This window comes from Haemaphysalis longicornis, unplaced genomic scaffold (assembly GCF_048455015.1).
Source record: "Haemaphysalis longicornis isolate Haplotype H1 unplaced genomic scaffold, Haemaphysalis longicornis Haplotype H1 scaffold_10, whole genome shotgun sequence".
Lineage (NCBI taxonomy): Eukaryota > Metazoa > Arthropoda > Arachnida > Ixodida > Ixodidae > Haemaphysalis > Haemaphysalis longicornis.
Genome location: NW_027526204.1, coordinates 66,862,249 through 66,881,872, shown reverse-complemented (window position 1 = coordinate 66,881,872; position 19,624 = coordinate 66,862,249). Strand labels below are relative to the sequence as shown.

The 19,624-nt window shown below is 45.5% G+C and overlaps 1 protein-coding gene across 2 annotated transcripts in view; it reads left to right on the top strand.

Annotated features, from left to right (window-relative positions):
• Positions 1–19,624, top strand: part of LOC144158663 (multidrug resistance-associated protein 1-like) — a 114,824-nt gene that overhangs the window by 46,868 nt on the left and 48,332 nt on the right. The window contains exons 10-17 of one of the 2 annotated variants that reach the window (XM_077689696.1): positions 84–341; positions 3,379–3,582; positions 4,234–4,380; positions 4,755–4,851; positions 6,390–6,589; positions 9,080–9,256; positions 12,146–12,313; positions 15,623–15,804. In XM_077689696.1, coding sequence (XP_077545822.1) covers positions 84–341; positions 3,379–3,582; positions 4,234–4,380; positions 4,755–4,851; positions 6,390–6,589; positions 9,080–9,256; positions 12,146–12,313; positions 15,623–15,804 — 1,433 coding nt within the window. The remainder of the gene's footprint in view (positions 1–83; positions 342–3,378; positions 3,583–4,233; positions 4,381–4,754; positions 4,852–6,389; positions 6,590–9,079; positions 9,257–12,145; positions 12,314–15,622; positions 15,805–19,624) is intronic. The other variant, XM_077689697.1, reaches the window with a different exon arrangement.

Sequence of the window (19,624 nt, the reverse complement as noted above, 5' to 3'; positions counted from 1 at the left end):
TGTGCGCAATACACTCCTTTTTGTTTTCTTGTCGTTATTTGAATACCACTGCCTTTCATTGTTCATTTTCTCGTTTACTGCAGGCCACACAAATGACAGCCCCAATGAGGTCTGCCTACCCGACAGGATCTGTAATCTCAATGCTTGCTGTCGACTGTGGAGCTATAGCTCATTTTATGATGATTGCTCCAATGCCATTCGGAGGATTGGTTACGCTGCCATTTCTTCTCTGGCTGCTCGCACAAAGAGTAGGCGCTGCACCCGTTCTTTTCTGCTGCCTCTGGATAGCACTGATGTTTGCGCTGCCATTCTGCGTTTGGAAGTTTCAAAAAATGTTCTGGGTAAGTGTATCTGCCATTGCAATGAAATACGACAACCATCTGGGATACAAAAATGTAAATCCTAAATAGGCCTGATGACGCTTTTATGACTCGTTTATTTGATGTCAATAGCCTCTGCCACATATCTAAAATACTCCTAATAGGTTTTCATGTATGAGCTGTATGAGGACGAGATCCCAGCTTCAGGAGAAGTCAATGTAGGAGAACCATGTTGGGATAACGATGTGGAAAAGCCAATGTGGAACGCAGAAATTTCTGCCATTGCGCGAAAACTACAATTGCGTGAAAATAATAACACAGCAAAACGTTCACCACTCTCATGCACTGAGAATGGCAATGTTAGTGAAAATAAACAGGAGTAATTGCCATGACGCTAACACGAATAATGGTTTTGGCTCCTTTGCAACCCAGCCGATTGCAATACTTAAAAACATAATTTTATCTGCGCATCTTATCTGTGTAAATAGCTACCTTACGCCTCCATTGGTTTTAAGCTCACTACTTACCATCCAGTAAAATCGATCGCCTCAGATCGTACAATGCAGCACACTGGTACGTTCAAAAATAGTGTCATTGCAAAATGATTTTTCACTCATTCCGGTTGTCCACATTCATCAAAGCTTGCCCCTGGTTGACCAGTTTTAAACATTGCGCCATGCATAACCACTAGCCACCACCACTGCAAACACGGTCTGACAAATAGGAAACAACAGTATAATCGAACAGCATGTCGCATTTCAACCTGGAGGCGACGGAAACCCTCGAGTTCTTGGTACACGTGATCAATATCGGTGTGCTACTCTCATTAAAAGAAAAAAATTGATCGCTGCCATTCATCCTAGGGTAGTTAGAAGTGACAAAATTTCTTACTAGACAGCAGAAAGTTGCGTCTTTATTCAAAACTACCTACAGTGGGAAAGGTGTAATTTCAAAAAATTGGGCCCATCTCTCCGCGAGGGAGACTCGAGTAAATGCGTCGCATAGGGGGTGGGTGTATTGCGTTAACGTTTAGTGTTTGGGGAGTTGGTGGTAGTGAATGCGTTGTATCAGCAGCTTCTTGACGTAGTTTGAATGAGTCAAGGATATAAGGCGCGTTCGTAGCCTCCCATTCTGTGTCGGCTTTGTGGCGCAGTGGGTAGAGCACCATGTACATTGCGTTCTGCCCGTAGGGTCGAGGGATCAAAACCAGGCGCCGGATAGTATTTTTTTATATAGTGTAGGGGGCGGGTGCGGACAACGACGGTGCGGACTACGACGGACGTCAACGCGGGTGACATCTTGAGTTACTGAAATGCTCTGCATTTAAAACAAAAAACAGCCAAATTTGCAGATTAGACGACAAGAGGGAAGAAACGGCGGAGGTGGTGGTCTCCAATGCTTTATGTTTTTCTAATGTCTGCCAATCTTGTCGATAGATGGGACACTGGTACCGTTGAGCACACGCCGTCACTCCGAACCAGGAGAACACCTTTGCATGAAAGCTTACGTCATCACTAAGCGCAGGCAACCCACGAAGCAGCCAATCCGTATTTTTTTATTTTCTCAGCGAGTTGAAAAAGAGGTACAGTCGAGCCAGCTTATAGCGAACTTGAGTGTCACGCGGCCTCCATTTCTTATATACTGAAGTTCGTAGTAAATGGACCTCAGTAAAAAATCAGAAGTCAAAGCACAATTTATTTTTTCACAAATACGTTCGTGATGACAGAGTATTTCTGCAATGAAGACTTGATGAGGGCGGTCTCCAGTTTATTTAGAGAAGCCATGTAGTCTTCGCCGAGTCCCTTGGCGTAAACCAGTATTAAGGTCCTCTATGGAGCCCATTCCAACAGGCGCGCTTATTGGCGCAGGCTCAGAAGTTTCTACGTCATCCGCGTCCGATTCCTCCACATCGCTCTTGTCCCGCACTTCAATAACGATGCCCTCACCCGTGCGCCGTTTCGCAGTGCAGAATTTTCATCGGCGCAAACGAAATCGCCCCAGCCGAAATCGCGGTCTTACGCCTGCCATGCCTCGGCATGTCACGGTCAAACTCGCTCCGCCACTCGGCGAAAAAATCACGCGTCATCCACCCCTTAGCGTTGTGCCTTTAGCGCATGGGCACATAGCTCCTAAAGGAACGCGGCATCTTCGATTTTCTGTTGACGAAGGCCACGCGCTCGTCGCTGCCATCCATGTCAGTGCACAGAAGTGCCTAGACGCGCACTTTGCTATGCTTCCCGGAAGCTCATGTATCGCCTTTCATGCTGTTCGTTTTTCCGCCTACATCTGGTAAAATATCGCAGTTTCATCCGCGTTATAGACGTCACGCCCTCGCTTAGCTTGAAATAACTTCTCCGTTAGCCCGGTTTGCCTGCGAGGAGGCTCGGGAAAGCGACTTGCGCCGCAGAGCTGGACAGAGGCCGTCATTTAAGCCCACATCGCGGCACCGCCGTACGCTGTAACCAATCGGCAGGGTTCAAAGACGTTCGTTGTACATGGAATTTTATGCCATTTAAATTAAGTATATTTTGAGGTCACGCGGGTTTTGTTCGTTATAAGCGAAAGTTCGTTTTAGGTGCGGCCGGTATAAGTGGGCACGACTGTATAATAACGGGGAGCTTGTAAAACCGAAAAGGTCAAACTGCCTTTAAAATTCCGCCGCAAATTTTCGGCAGAAGACTTAAGTAGGGCATTACAAAAATGATACCGCATGTACAACATATTTAGCAATGAACGTGCATGTACAAACACACTCTTGGTAGATATGTTTGTAGAGGACTATGAAAAAACACAGCGATTCAACTGTTATTCTTATTGACCACTGGCTTGAAAAGTGACGTCTCGTGCATGTTGGACTGCGAAAATGTCTCCCGAAATTGTTTATCAATGAATGCACAATAAATCAGCCAATCCTGGCCAGACACTGCTCTGCACTACACGTCTCTACAGAAATAAAGTAGCTAAGGCAGAATGCTGAAGAGTACATGTAGGTTTCAAATTTACATGCTGGTAAAAAGAAAAAATACATATAACCTTCCTTTTTTGATGTCTTTAACAGATAAAACAAATGGCGGCTCGTGAAGAGAGAATCAAGAGCCTTTCGGATCTACTAGCCTCGGTTCGCACGGTGAAGATGTATGCCTGGGAAGAGGTTTTTTTGGAGACGGTCCAAAGGTTACGTAACGTGGAGGTGTCTTGGCTTTACAAAGCAAACCTCCTAGATGGCGTCCTCGACTCCTTCTACACGGCTTCAAGCTCAGTGGTAAGCTGTAGTCGAAATTACGCTTACCGAAAGTGAATGGCTGGACGCACCCTTCAAGTTTATTGAAGCACTTCAGCTGGGTACTAATATTTTTTTAAATTTTCCAACGGTCGTCTTCAACATCAAACGGTATTGACTTCATTTGTGTTATATCTATGCCAACGTGGTTAAACAGTTTTTTGCTCGCCTAAGCAACGTCACTTTTCTTGGCTTGCTTGCGATGTGGTTTTTGCTATAATTCGTGTCGAGTCGGGGTCGTTCGAGTTCAACATACAATGAGACGTATCAGGCTAATGCCTTAATAAATTGACTTTTAAATTTTCGGCACACCAGAACTTCTGCCTAAGTGCAGTATAAAATTTGCCTTCTAACGTGGGTGTAAAAAAATTAAGCGATTTCATGTTTCATGATAATTCCATCTCTCGCCCTAGAAATCTGCGTCTTGTCAACAATGAGAAACAGCTTCCACAATTCAGACCTGTGAGTAGAAAAGACATTGCTCGAATCATCGTCCAACCAAAAGCTAAAAACACACCATAGGTTTTATTTTGGTTCCGGAAGCATAGGTCGTTTCTTCGATTTCCAAGTTCTGTAACAAGGCGTGAGGCGAAGTGCCTTAACACGGTTCAAAAATCTTGTTTTATTTTGCAGATGACACTGCTTCTGTTCTGTTCCTTCTACTTTTTCAAGCCTACCGTGGATCTGACGCCTGAATTATCGTTTTCCTGCATATACTTGCTGTATATGACCGACTTGACACTGAACTCAGCAGCGCTTGTATTCCGAACCGGACGTCAGGTACGCGCTGCTGACAGGAAATGTGAATTCCTTGATATGTCAACCCTTTTTTAGGACTACTAGGAATTTATTCGTCTCATCAGACTCTTGCGCACAAGCATGCTGTGTGCTAGCAAGGTACTGGTATTACTGACATTGTCCTTACTGAGTTCACGACCAAAATAAAAAGAACTGGCTGAGCCGAAATGCTCGTCCCTAAATTTATACCAGCACTATATCGCAACCAAAGTACGTATTTTAGGATTTTGAGGAAGGGAGATAATGATTTCGTTCGGAAGGCTGCTAAAGAGAGTGTAAAGTGAGAAATCAAGAAGTTGGCTAATACGGGTAGTTCCTTTCAGAAGCAGACCAAACTGGAAATATTTTTCTCCTAGGTATCTCTTGCGCTGATCCGCATTTCCAAATTTTGCACTGAAGCACATGAAGGAAAACAGAACGACGGAGTCACCCCTGATGCCGACCAAGAAAAAGGTATTTCGTTCCTCTAGAAGTAACTAGTTGTACGGCGAGCTTTGCGCAGCAAGGCTACATCCCGGCTGTGAGACGGTGCGTTGTAGAAAACTACAGATTGATTAAGCCAGTCAACCTGAGTATCTTTAACTTTACTCAAACTGTTCTCGAAAGCACATTTACATTTGTCGCTTCTACTGGGGAAACAGTCTATGCCGCTATGATTGTACCTAGATTAGGGAACTAGTGTAAGTGAGGCAATTGAGTTTACCTTGCATATTTTAACATCCTTGTTTTGTGGAACTGAAACATGGAGACTTAACGAGGTTAAACAGAAAAATTAAGAGTAGTATTTACGCTCCCAGCCTCATAAACAACGTGTTCTAAAATGTGTTAAAGCTATTTAAACAATGGCTTTGTTAGAATGGGGACAAAACAAAGCAAAAGCTTAAGTAAATCACAGCCCCACATGATAGCCTATGTTGCAGTGGCCCTTGTTGGCGACGCTGGCAGATTTTCAACATACACTATTTATTATGGCACCTCTACGATGTAAGCACTTGCAACCAGAGCAATTTGCCCCGGCCATCCATGCAGTTCTTGTACGTTGAAAAACAGCTACAGCTGCCCCACGCGCCTCTAGTAGCAGCGAGAGTGAATCTTGCCAGGTGACGTAACACCTTCGTCCATCGTTGGGCATTACTAAAGTCTTTCACAGAATAAGGCTGTCTCTGCAGCGTCAATTATCAACACCCCAAATTACACAACCTCAGTTTCGCTGACGGAATTTTTTAAGTGACGCTTCACTGCTTTCGTCCAGCGGTTTCGTCGCGATTGCAGAAATTTACCTGTGGTCCTCATACACCCCCTGCGACATACCGCTTGAAGCGCATCGTGTGATTCGCCGGGCTCCTTTCGGCGCTGCGCACAAGGCCTCGTTTTCAGCCACCCTGCTGAACTGATCCGCTTAGCGGCGCGCGGTCGCGGTCGCTCAGCTGATGGGCAGCCGGCCAACCCCGCCGCCTTCCACGCATGCGCCGCTATGCCGTCTCGGGCTACGTGACCCATGTTGCGCCGGGTGAAGAGGAACAGCGCGTTCGCTGCGAATGAAAGTGAGGGGGGCCTCTTTCTGTGAGCCTTGCTAGGGCCCGAAGGCCGTTGCGCCGTGTTCGCTGATGCAGCTACATAAGCCTTTAATCAATCGAAACCAAGATTCAAACAGGTGACGCCAAGGTTTTGCTTTACATATCTAAGGTTAGCTAAGCTAATCCGGCATTTCTTTGCTTTCACGTAGGGTTTTAGGCCACCGTCCAAGTTCACAGAATTATTGCTGTACTGCTTTCATCTACCCACATGTTAGAGTGTTATTTTATAAGATTACTTCTGAAGGGGTTACATGGCACACCAGTAAAAGCGCTGTTTATAAAAAAATGCCCAATTATGTTTTGCCCTGTTTTTTTTCACCATCACAAAAATAGAACGAAAAAAGCACAGTGATAGAAACGAAACAAGTTTTTGGCATACAAAAAAATTAGCAGCACTAACTGTTTTCTTTCAAGGGCGTGTCAAACTGGAAATGTGCACGTTTTCATGGAACCATCCGAAGGACCAGGCTCCACCACAGCTGGAAGGTCTAAGTTTGGACATCCTTCCTGGCTCTCTCGTGGGCGTTGTGGGTTTTGTGGGAAGCGGAAAGTCGTCGCTTCTCTCAGCCATCATGGGAGAAATGCGTTGCATCTCCGGAAAAGTCATCTGCAATGTGAGCACAAGTTCTAAGAACCAGTGATATCACTTTTTTTATTACTGGTTTATAGGAAGTAAAAAAGTGGGTGAGTGGACGATAGAAAAAGGAAGCAGGCACGTTTCGAAAAACTGAAATCAATGAGTCAGGTATTTATTTTAAAACTGCACGTTCTCACGGCTGCCTACTCTCCACAATTGCAAACTTCTAACCAGCTTTTCTGCTACGCTGTTGCATTTTGATGTAGAAACGTAAATCTGAACGAAATATGTCGTACTTTTTTGTTTCGGGCAGGGATGCTTGAAGAGCCTCCTTCTGTGCGACTGTTCCAGTGTTGTTATTCGCCTATTTTATTAGAAAATACTTTGGTGAAACGCTTGAAATTTTAATAGTATATTTATTCAAGAACCTAGGAATTTTCGACCGTCTGTGGATAGTGTTAGCCTACACTTTATGCGTGCTTAAAATGTTCGCAGCCTTCTAAAGCTGTAAATTTAGAATGCAGGTTGAATAATTTGCACATATTCACAAAAAGACGTCTTACAATCAAAAGAAAAAAAACGCCGGACACATGCCAGAAAAGCCTAACCTAAAGAAACAGTCACTTATTAACCCGCGAATTCCTTGCCTCAAGCAAATGTCGTTTGTGCTTCATTCACTTTGTCGGCCTGATAATTTTGATATTTAATACCTGCCGGCGAGAACAACTTTTACATTTCGGAGTGCTGCACACATATCCACCGCTTTCAAATGAACCGCAACATTGATGTTAACAAACGTATGTGTAACTGGAGAGCGAATACGTTTTTGCTAGTCGGAGCCTTCGTTGTAAGTGCGCTTCCCTGCAAGTGGGTGTAGCACACGTTTTTACTATAATTGTTATGTATGAATATTATTTGGCTACTTCAGTCTTTACACGGCTCTAAAAAGATGTTGGAGGGGTTACATTTGTCAAAAATTTCAATGTGAGTGCGGCCGAAACAAATGCAGCAACTGCATTCCGTATGACCGCTCGCAGTATGACGTGCCTAATTGAGAACTACGGTTGAAAAATATTCTTAATCGGTCAAAAAAGTGTTTTGGTATTATAGTGGTTGTTCGGTACTATCGCTGCGACTTCTCGAGTACGAAATTATGCTACAACAAGTGTCGCATTAAGGCCTCGTTATGCGTGCTCAACTTCAACTTAGTATAGATAGTTGTATGATGTTGATTTTATTGGTTGTACGCTCTTCGCTATTGCTTTTGAATTCCCCATAGAAACCCACTAAACATGGAATGTTTCTAAGCAAACTCTCAGCCAACGCTCGGTATTGACAACCAGTTGATTCTGTTGTCCGCCAGCATCATCCTTTCGCCGCCATAGTTTCCGTTTGAATCAGACACTTGCCAAGTAACATCCCAGCGCAGAGGAGGCCACACTGCCAAAGCCAGCTGCTCCTTCTTTCTCTGCTCTTGCGCTTTGTAGACAAAGCAAATGCGTCAATTCTTCCCGACACGTCCTATTTATTACTTACGCAATTATAATAGAAAAAAATTCACGCATCTCCACGAAGTGAACCGTGGCGATTGGGCGAAGTTCTGGGGATCGTTCTTACGCTAAATCACCCGTGGCATTGCCCACTCTTGCATGTAATAGAGTGACAACGCGTGTGTACAGTATATACAATTCCAATCCAATCCAATCCGATGCAATTGAATTTAATCCAATCCAATCCAATGGAATGCTCCTCGCGCATGCGCAACACTGTGTACATGGACGCCAAAGGACAAGCCACGTAGAAAGCGGCGTCCTAAAGCAAACGGTGGTGCCTGAGACACAACACGGCTAATTAGAGGACTTCAGATCGCGTACCTTCGGCCTCGCGGGCTTTTGTGCACCTGTGACGAGACAAGCTTGCACATGGGTGGGGGGGGGGGGGGGCGAGGCGGATGAGCCAAATAAGGGGTCAGTTCATTGCTGTACGGTACTAGGAGATGACCACGCGTGGAAAAATAATTGCTGTTCCTGGCCTGAAGACACAGATGACTGCACGGCACACCTTCATACCCGAGAGACTTAGTGCTCGCTTACTACGAAATGCGGTGGGTTAAAACATGTGCAATAGTGTGTTTTAACTTCGACATGATGCGGCAATCTTCTGCGAAGTTGTAAAAGACGTAGAAATGGCGTTCATCCTCAGTTTGTGCCGTCCGGAGATTTGAGTCCTCCTTAACTTCTTTTGTTCATGTGCATTGTGACAGGCGCATCAGCCACAAATTGCGCGCTAAAGTTAAAATTAAAGCCGTGTTTTTAGTTCATTCCATCCAGCTTGATCTTTGTTTTGAACCTCCTCCAACTCTTTTATGCAATTGTTAACATGACTGCGATAGGTGGAAGGTACGATGTTACACATATTCTTGTTTGCAAAGAAACTTTTTGCGGTCAATTTTTGTAAAATTTTGCTGTGATTTGATGTATGCGGAGCGACCGTAACTAAATAAGCTACTGCTCTTTGGCGTTTGTAGGGTAGCATGGCCTACGTACCTCAACTTGCTCATCTGCACAATATGACCCTGAGGGACAATATTCTCTACGGAAAGCCAATGGACACGGAACACTACGAACATGCCATCACAGCGTGCTGTCTTTCGGACGACATTAAGAAGCTGCCATATGAAGATCTTAGTGAAGTTGGGGAAAAAGTGAGTGATCTCAAATTTCCCGAGGCACCTCTTCAGCTTGTGTGTTGCTGGAACAGAATTTAACCATTTTGAACTGGTCGCCGCATCTCCGTGCGCATGACAGGATTTCTCCCAAAAAGGATACTTCCAGAAAAAGATGCTTAATAAGGTCACTTACGCTTGAAAAGATCCGTTCGCAGGCAATGGTAAGGCAATAAAGTAACTTTGCGTTATGTGTTAAAGGAACACGTGCAGGCGAAATTGTTTTCTGTATATGGTGGAACTCTTTTTTGCCTGTTTGGCTTGAGTTCTCACTGCATATTTTCTTTTTCTTCACAAATGTCATTGTCGGCGAAAGTTGTGGAACGTTAAGCACATACATCTTTATCCGAACTAGGTTTTTATCTGAACTGATCAGTTTGAAGAAGTCCCCATTTTTCGCATACGTACCGTTACCATAAACGGTACCACGTTCTTATACACTACAGTAGATGGTACATCGTCAAAAAGATATATTTACCATATTTGCCACATTCAAACAAGTTTGTTATACATCTTAATTTTTTGTGCTTATGAATGGTGTAATATTTTTCAAATATCTTGTTGTTTAACGAGCCGAGGCTGCACCTGGGTTATTAGGCCCATTGTTGTACAGCAAAGAAAAGTTTGGGGATTTCCCCTTGGGGATCGTTCCTAAATCTGGTCTCTTAACTGTTGTGGGAGCACAGCGGAGTAATTTTAAACACTAAGGATGTAAATTTGCGGCTAAATATTGACGCACGGGCATTGTCACTTGAAGGCAAAACTTTTTGCCTTCATCTGAAAAGCAAACACCGCTTCGGGGATCAAACCCACGTCTTTCAGCTCAGTACAATATTGCCTTAGCCATTGAGCCGCCATGGCGACTTCTGTAACTCTTCCAGTTATGTTTCTGATCATATCACCATTTGACTACTCTGTGAATCTGCTGGAAGCGTTTGGGGTTGATATTTTTCAGGGGTCAGTGAAAGTGCATTGCGCAAAATACACGTTTTTTAGTAGCACAAAAACACTATCACTAAGCGCATCTTTATCATCACAAACGAAGGAAACAATAAGGGAGCTACTCAGCCTTCCACGCATACGCCTGTCCTGCAAGCATTGTAGAAAGTGCTTACATCAGCAGCCCCCTTCTGGGCTTTCCCTACCCCTTGTAAGTTCCGCTTCCGTTTCTGTGGGTAACGCTCATTATTGCCTATTCGATGCAAACGTAAACTATGCCCAATCCCTATAGAGTAGCCAACCGATTTTTCACACTTTCAGCGGAAATAACTAGTCCGAATAAAAGAGCACTTCGAAAAATCCGCGAGTCGCAAAAGCCAACATTATTTCGGGTAAATAGGACTAAAGAAGACAGGCATGGTTCTTTGCCTTACCTTACTCCTTCGTCTGAAAACGTCTCCTCGCATCGCTGCAAGCGTCACGCTTTTCTTTCTTTCTGAACACTGGGCAATAGCGCCAAAGCGTTGGCATTGCGTTGGCGGTTGTGGTCGGTCGGAAGTGTTCTCGTCGAAGTCAGAGTCCCTGTGGGAGAGAGCGTTCACTTTGGGAACGTTCCTGTCGTCCGTTAGCTCCACGACAACGCTATATGTTGCTGTCCAGTGCAGCAAACTTTCGCAATGTCGTGAGAGATGATAGGTTGTTCTACCGGCCGGGGTAAGCCAATCCGCATCCAATCTGAAGCTAGACAGGTGGTTACGATTCAAAATGGTGTCGTCCTGGAGTGGCACCATGCCCATGTCGCGGAACATTTTGCAGCAAAATCAAACTTTAGGCTTTATTTTGTCCGAAATAACCGTTGTTCATATGAATTACTCCTATAAGACAACTGCCGGTTCCTGGGGAAGTTTCAAAATATCCAGCAAGTCCGATTTGTTTAGGTCTTAAAAACGGTCGGCTACTGTATTTCATTCTAATCAAGAATCTGCTTGCAATTGCTGTCTGCTCTAACAACGTCAATAATTAAATCAAGGACATTTCTGATTGGGAAGCGCTAGCACAAATTAAGACGCGCAGCCATACCAAACTCTGTATCACATAATTCATACTCGGCACACTACACGCAAGACTTTGGCCTATTCATCGCTCAATCAGAATTCTGGTGTGGTGGCAGGCGGTAACGGGTATATTGAATCGTGGGTGCCTGCATAAAGCAGTGAAGTTGAAAAAGTTGTAATTTCAACCTAATATTTCCAAAACGCACTATATACCAATCGCGGGTGTTCCAGAGCTACTCGTGCAACAGCACGTTCTCCAGATATCTTCGTACCGATCGTCCCCACTTCAACGCTGAACGCCGCGGATCTTGCCCGGTGCCAATGTTCCACGAGTATTGTGTTAGCCAAAGGAAAATTACGGTGAAATGAAATTAGGTAATATTGAGATAATCGCGTGAACTGGGGTTGAAGTGCCTTACATTTGCAGGGAGTATCAGTTGGGGTAAAAATGCGTTGCTGGGGCGAGCGTGACACTTGTGTACAACCTTGATAAAACACGTTTCGCGAATTTAACGTAAGACACAAGCCATGTTGAGTTGAGAGTTTGACATACCACGGGCAATCCCGAGAACATTTGCGGTAAATACCAAATATTTCATGCGATAAGAATACCATTCGTAAAGCAATGACAGCAAGAAGCGTTCGGACAATGACTTAGTCGAAAATGATGCCAAATATGCTGAACCACATTGCGCTGTTAATGTGTAGCCCAATGCCGTAATTTCAATCTAGGCTGTCACTGCAATCAGGGAGTCTGTGACATCAATTCTATGCATTCAGCAAAAGCCCTTAAACTACAGGCAATAGAAAGAGCAAGTTATATAATAAACATTTCCGATTTATTGTCCTACAAATTTGGTTTACTTTGGAACAGGGTGGTAACCTGAGTGGTGGACAAAAACAGCGACTTTCTATTGCCAGAGCTGTGTTCAGCCGCAGTGACGTTTACTTGCTGGATGATCCACTCAGCGCTTTGGACCCTGTGGTTGGAAAAATGGTATTTCATGAAGTCATTGGTAACGCTGGCCTCCTCCAAAACAAGGTACGTTGACTAGTTGTTTTTGTATGTTGCCACCTACAGATAACGCTCATTCTTCTTATTTATCGCAAAAGTTAGGGTCTCCCGCTTCACAGTTTTGTAATAATTGGTACATTGTGCTCCAAATGGTCTACGCGTGCGGTCGAGCCTGATCTTTTATTGGCATTGCATAATTAATGAACGATGAAACAGTTGAAACTGCACGCGAAAAAAACAACAAAAATTACGGTTAAAATAATATTTAACCGGCTAGTATTAGACTGGTACCATGGAAGCTCGAGGCTGCAGTTACCCTGCCACTAGTTTGAGCCAATTATTACGTCTTTCTGTTAGCGTGTTTCTGAGTAATTATATTTATGTGACTTGTAGGCGTCACACCGTTCCAGTAGGCGTTGACAAAGCGCAGGCATGACGTACTCTTGACAGAGCTTTAAGGTTCACGTCCACTTTTATTTACCACAGCAAGCCGCTTTAAAACGCGCATTCACTTGCAATGTTAGGTGCGCCAACCAACAGTCCAAACCACGAGCACAAGGCAGACTCTACACTATTATATTAGAATAATTGGTTGACTGATACGCATAAGTATACGTCTATAACATAATCGCAAAACATGACACTTTGGTGAAGTCTCTTGGAGGCATTTTAACCTTCAAGGCCAATATGGGCATATTAAACCTGCACCTAACACCGCTCTCGTAACTAGCGATGTCTTGGTGGCTTTGTGAAACTACCTCTCACGCGAAAAAAATCTACGTAACTGTGTATAATTGAGAGACTGCGGGTTCGGCGGGATGTACAGCCAACACGACATCACTAACGGTTAATGCTTCTGGTACAAATGTATTAAAACCAATAAATTTAGTGAATTTACCAATGAAAACCTAAACATGGTTCATACACTTTGAAGAATTACAAGTAAGCTCTCGCAGTTTGTAATACTCTTGCTTCTCAGAAAGACGTGGCAAGATAGGTCAGCGTAAACCGGCAAATAGAAACTTTGATGCTTCGCACGAAGGGATGTACTTCAAAGCATCATGGACTCATCTGGCGTCGTGGTTGATATGGACTCGTGTTCATACTAAATCACAGCGCGAAGGACGGGACAGACAGAAGACTAACAACTGGACAGACGCTGTGATTAAGTATGAACACGTACCAACTCGCCCAACTTGCAACTGTGATATGGACTCGGTTACAACCACACCGCGCGGCCTCTCCAAAAGAGGAGTTTGGCTACTGGTTAAAAGCTGGAGAGACGACTTTCTCTGGATATCGGTTACTGGTATTCTCCCGTAGCTTTGAGGCCCATATGAATAAACATGCCTCAGTTACATGTTTTTGTGGGCCAAGAATGAGGATTTTGGTAAGAAATTTTGATCATCCCGCTGCGAGGCTATTGCAACTTGTTACGCTCTATCTCGGCAAAAGATCTATTGGCCACGAAAATGGAACAGCGATGTAACGGCAGTTGCGAGTCATAATGCGTCTACGTCTAGCGTAAATCTGACAGCGGAAGCCGCCTGTATTTCTCACCTCCCTCCTCATTGCCAGTCGCATTACCAATGACAATCAACGCCAACTCAAGGTGATCAGCCCTACAAAGACATAAGGTCTATGACATAAACGGCCCTTATTTTATTTTAAGTTGCTCACATAAAGTTCAAAAGTGCAATGCACTGTGCTGAAGATGTTACATTTCCGTAGTTGTGCTGGCAGTAATATTTCATTCTGGAATTTGAAGTCAAAGCACCATTCGAAATGAGATTCAAATATGGACAACCGCTTAATTTTTTCGGAGAAAGCGTTCGACTAATGTTAGCGAGTTGAGTTGATATGATTACAGCCACGGTAGTGGCAGCATTTGCAAGTCAATTGCTTGCCGGTCGCTTTGCCTTTGAAAGAATGTCGAATTATACTACGATCTACACGTATTCCACCACGCCACTCGCCCTTTTTGTCTGTTTCATTTATTATTTATTTATTTATTGGTGACGCTCTTCTTTCAATTCAGCAGCTATTTCTACATTTTTACGCCGTCTCTCAACTAAAACGTTTAAGATTTTGCGCTATACTGTGCACATGCGGCTCGACCGCCACATTGTCGACCTTTTGGTTCTCCTGGTCGTTTTCTTCCTTTATGATTTAGAACTACTCCCTTCCCTTTGATAGTAAAGGGACGTCAAGTTGATGCACTTATAAAAGCTTAAAGTGTTCACGCCTCGCCGTCTGTAAATATTCTCTCCCGCAGTCTGATACAGGTTCGTGAAACCATCTGCGTTACATTGACGTCTACAATTCAAGAAGACCACTCCTGCAGAGACTAGGATATTTTGAGTCATCTTGAACTGCATCTGCCTTCAACTGCCCCTGCACTCTGGTGCCCTCGCACGCCGACGAACGCGTATCGCACATAGGGCAGACTTAAACCTCTCATTGCATCTCCCGCATGTACAGCATGTACTTCTCTCGGGACTCCTCACCCCCCTTTCCCGGCTTGGATGGAGGTCCAAACCATTAATCCCAACCAAGGGCAAAGCCCACGCAACCTTTCCCCCCATATCGGCATGGTGAGTACTGGGCTATGGCGATGGGTAGATCAGATCCGCCGGTGCAAGAAGCCTTCATCGATAGGGCGGCAAACGTCACCGTGGACCTTCCTCCCGCGGTCACACCTTCTCCCATGAATTAGCCCTTGGGGCAATAAAAGTTATAAGTAAGATGGCCTCAGGTCTTCCTTCCTTTTTTTCCTTCCTTCCGTCCACTCTTCCTTTTTGTCCCTGTGATCCTTGCGCTGTTTTTCACCATGAATCTTAATAAAAGTTATGTTTCTCTCCCTCTCTTTCTCGTTCAGATGGTAATTCTCAAAATCATATACTGTCTCATCTTGTCCTCAAAACCATCCACATCTCTCTTGGGGTCTGTGTTGAGAGCCAGCGCGTAAGATAAACGCGGTGTCCAAACCACCTTTGACGTGTTCGTGAAGAGTATGTAGACTTGCGTTAGCTTGGTTTTAAACTGGCTCCCATTGAGGAAATAACAAAATGTGATAAGAGTCACTGATAAATTATTTGCAGCTGAACCATCTACTGTGGCGTGTCAGAGGAGCGGCAATTTGTTGAAACGAAGGGAGCGTTGCAAACCGTAAAACGCACATTAAAGCATTTAAGAGTTCACAAAAAAAGAGCAACGTTCATCCCTTTGTCCGTCCCTTACAATCTCTTCGCGACGATTATATGTCGTATCAGGTACGTTGGTTCATTTATACGCTAAATTATTTTGTTATGCCTTTGTTTGGTTCATCATTTCCAGACACGGATAGTTGTCTGCAACCAAGGCACTTACCTTCCTCACATGGACAAGCTGATCCTCGTACACGAGCGGGGTATCCGCGTATATAACGCACTCCACGAACTGCTGGCGGATCCTAACTGTCCAGAGAGGCTTAGAGATGAGGCTGGCCACGACGAGCTGTGCTCTTACGATGACGAGAGGTAAGCTGCTTAGTGAATCGAGTGGCGTTCCACAAACTGCTGTTTCCAATACTTCTTCTTAATTTGGAAGCGGCTACACTTCAGAGATATAGATCCTCATATTGATGGCATTCTTCCACACCTTCTAAATTCCATTTGGAGTTGACGGCATTTACCTTTCAAAATACTTGAGAAGAAGCCACTCGCACTATGTGGGGTGACAGTTAAGACTGCTTTCGGATTCTAAAAACAAAGCAGCAAATTAGTCTTATTTATGTAAAACACGTTACAAAAAACTTTCGAAACCTCTGTTTAACTAACAAAGCTTTTGCTTGTTTGACCGCATTAAACTCAACTGGCGTTAATCAATCCAAGAGGAAGTCTTTTAATTTTGAAAGCGACTTTTTTGTCTTACTGATGGCGATTGCAAGCAAAAAGGCCCTGCAGGAAAAAATTTCGTCCACCTCCCCGCGAGGGGAACCCTGCGTAAATGCGACGCATCGTGGGGTTCACTGGGAACGCGTATGATTATTATGTTTTATTATTACTATTATGTTTTATTGGGCAATCTTGGTCAATCTCTCTAAGTGGTGTGCTCGGGGCTTCGCTGTCGCGATGACCTTTACTCCATCATTGTTGCTGTAAGTGGGAGCTTCTTTTCTTTTATTGCAAGTGTTAATCATTGCCCCATCATGCGTTGTATCAGTAGCATCTTGGCGTAGTTTGAATGAGTCAAGGATATAAGGCGCGTTCGTTGCACTTGATTCTGTCTTGGTTTTATGGCGCAGTGGAAAGAGCACCATGTACCTCGCGTTCCGCCCACAGGGTCATTGGATCGAAACCGGGCGCCGCTAACTATTATTTTTTTATAGTGTAGGGAGGAGGTGCGGACAACGCCATGTGGAGAGACAAGTGGAGTGAATGAGATGCAGTCGCGTCTAAAACCAGCTTTACACAATAGGTGGGGCACATTATTGTTAACGGAGAACGACCGAAGCGAGACCGAAGCCATGGCTGCCCGTTACGGGGATGATCACTTTACTAACAGGGGCGCTTTCATGATGATTATGATGAATGGCGCATACCCAGCGCGAGATTTAACATCCTCCCGCGCCCGAGATGATCGATGGGTGAACAATAAATCCGCAATCCTAACATTTTGGTTTTTCTGTCCATAAGGTAAGTCCTTGCCGCGCGGTCGGGGAATACTATCCCCTCTTTCGTCTCCACCGGTGCTTGCTCCGTCGTGCAGACCTCACGACCGCCAAGGGCCGCCAAGGTAATTCGGACGACAACCAGACTGTGTGTGCAGCTGCCACAGAAAGTTGCAGTTCTTTATCCGTGCAGTTCTTGTGGCGAAGTCGAAGTCGAAGTCCAAAAATCTGGGTGAAATAGCTACTGTCGTGCAGAGAATCTAGTAGTGTTCTCCTACCGGCCTTGTGCTTGCCTTCTGTTTGTTTCCCCACTCCTGACGAGGTTGTTTTCGCGCTTCTTGCAAGCTCGATGTATGGTTCGGAAGGTATTCCACCATGCCTTGCTGCCTCCTCGCACGCGGCAGACGTGACTGGATAGGGTTTATCGCCTTTCCCAACTTCGCTGAGATGGAGCAACTCATATTCGTGGCTGGGTACAACCTTTACCAACACTTTGTCGACTAGAGCTGGTCGTCCTTTCATTACTTCCGGTAGGCGTTCGCTCTTCACTGCGTCTGAAACGAAGATACATTCGATTTCACACGGTGGTAGTTCTGCCTTCTCTTTGAGGTCCTTGGCATCTCCACGGTTTTGGTCATCTGCTTGGAAAGAAGCAACTGCGTCGTCTTGGCCTGCGGCAGGCATAATCTCGTGTTCTCCACGTTCGTCTTCCGTTGGGACGCTCGACGCTGTCTCGTAGCTGGCTCCCACTTGCACGCCTTCGCGCTCAGCCTCGTCTTTGGTATTTTGAAATGCTGAATCCTGCGGTAAAACGACGGCTTGATTCTGTACGGAGACTTGAGAGACGTTTCCAGAAAAATTAGTCTTGTCTTCTCTCGTTCTGTTTGGGCCCAGAAGCTCTTCTCGTCACACGTCACGTTGGGCGGAACAGGATTTGCTTGCATCGCCGACCTAGAGCCGTTGCAGTTCAATGAACGTCCTGTCCTCATGCTATCAGAAGTTGCAGACAGCGTGGTAGACGTGAACGTCGACGTATCTGGCTTCTGCATGTTGTCAGTATAGGGAACGTTCAGGTGGATGTCGGTCGTCGCAATCAACTTCGGCAGTACTACTCGCAAGGTCGACGTGTGCGAGCCTACGTGGGAAGTGTCGTCTGGACGGAGTGAAGTGCCCTTGCTGGTACATTTAATGCCGGGTGCCCGCAGGTCATTCAACGTCGATCGCAACCGACTGAGGGCCCCGCATAGCCTTTCCTGATAATGCATTACGTCGTAAAAATCATGTTCGAAATCGTCTCCTTCGAGAAGCTCACCTATGGCCTCGTTCAGCTTGTTAAGTTCAGTGTCCTTCTGTTCCAGCTCGTTTATAGCCAACTGCAAGTCCAACGCAGACGGTGAGGGAACTTGTCAGAGCTCAGTCGCTGCCTTTAGCAGCCTTGTAACAGCAGCGCGCAGAACCCTCCTCAACGAACACAGGGCGTCCAGGTCATCACCAGCTTGGTACTCGGGGGACGTACAGTTGCTCCCAAACGTGGTACCCTGGACGTGACGGTGCGTATCTGCGTTCCGTTGGAGGTTCCGGTCGGTAGTAGGTGGGCGGACAGGGCCAGCCATGGCGACCTCCGGCTGAGGGCGGGGCAACGGCGGTCAACAGTAGTCAAATCACGGGGTTCTACGAACCTCAAGCCGGAGGGGACGTCGCATGGTCTCCTTCGCCGCACGTGTTCATTCTCCCGGGCTTAACGGCACCAAAATGTTAACGGAGAACGACCGAAGCGAGACTGAAGCCATGGCTGCCCGTTACGGGGATGATCACTTTACTAACAGAGGCGCTTTCATGATGATTATGATGAATGGCGCATACCCAGCGCGAGATTTAACAATTATCTTTACGGGTTTCTATAAAGGTGCGTGAAGCGCCTGAAATGAAAAGAACAAATAGACAGAAGCTCACACTAACGCTTAAACCTTGGAGGTAGCGAAGCTATACGCAACCTTCCCGACCATCACAACGGTTTAACTCCACGATTGCAGCCAGTTTGCTTCTTCGTTGCCGCAACGACCTACACTCCACCATTGTTGCTATAAGTGTGAGCTTCGCTCATTTCTTTGGAAGTGATAATCATTGGACATCACGTTGGTAGGTTGTACGCTATGCGGTGCCTTCTCGTTTCGAGCAAGTTTTGCCAAAATTACTGCGAAAATTGAGAGTTTTTTTGCCAATCTTTTCCCATTCCCCTGGAGGGTATGCTTGCCTTGCAGACGTGCACAGATGACGTTGGACAGTTGCCGCGGGTCAGGCACACAGAAGCGTTAGGCATTTTCTTTGATTTTTTAACTGCCGGGCGGTCATTGCAATCTTGGCCAATGCCCTAAGTTGGTACGCCTGGCTTGAAAAACGTGCGCACTGAATGGTGGGCGCTTGTCGATAGGCACGCATGCACGAGCGATCGGCATTTCTTGTTTTTGTTAACTGCCGGGCTGTCGCCGCAAGTTCCGTGTTTACATGCGCTCCCTCGGCAATTTCTTGCTAGTTTTAACTGCGGGCACGAAAAATGACGATTTTCTAAGGAGCTTTGCTCTTTAAAAAAAAAACGACTTCCCGTGCTCGCAACTGAGCGACGCGGTCGCCGGTGCCGTCTGCCGGGAGCTCTTCGGCCAGCTGAAGGCGCCTCTCCGTCGCTGACG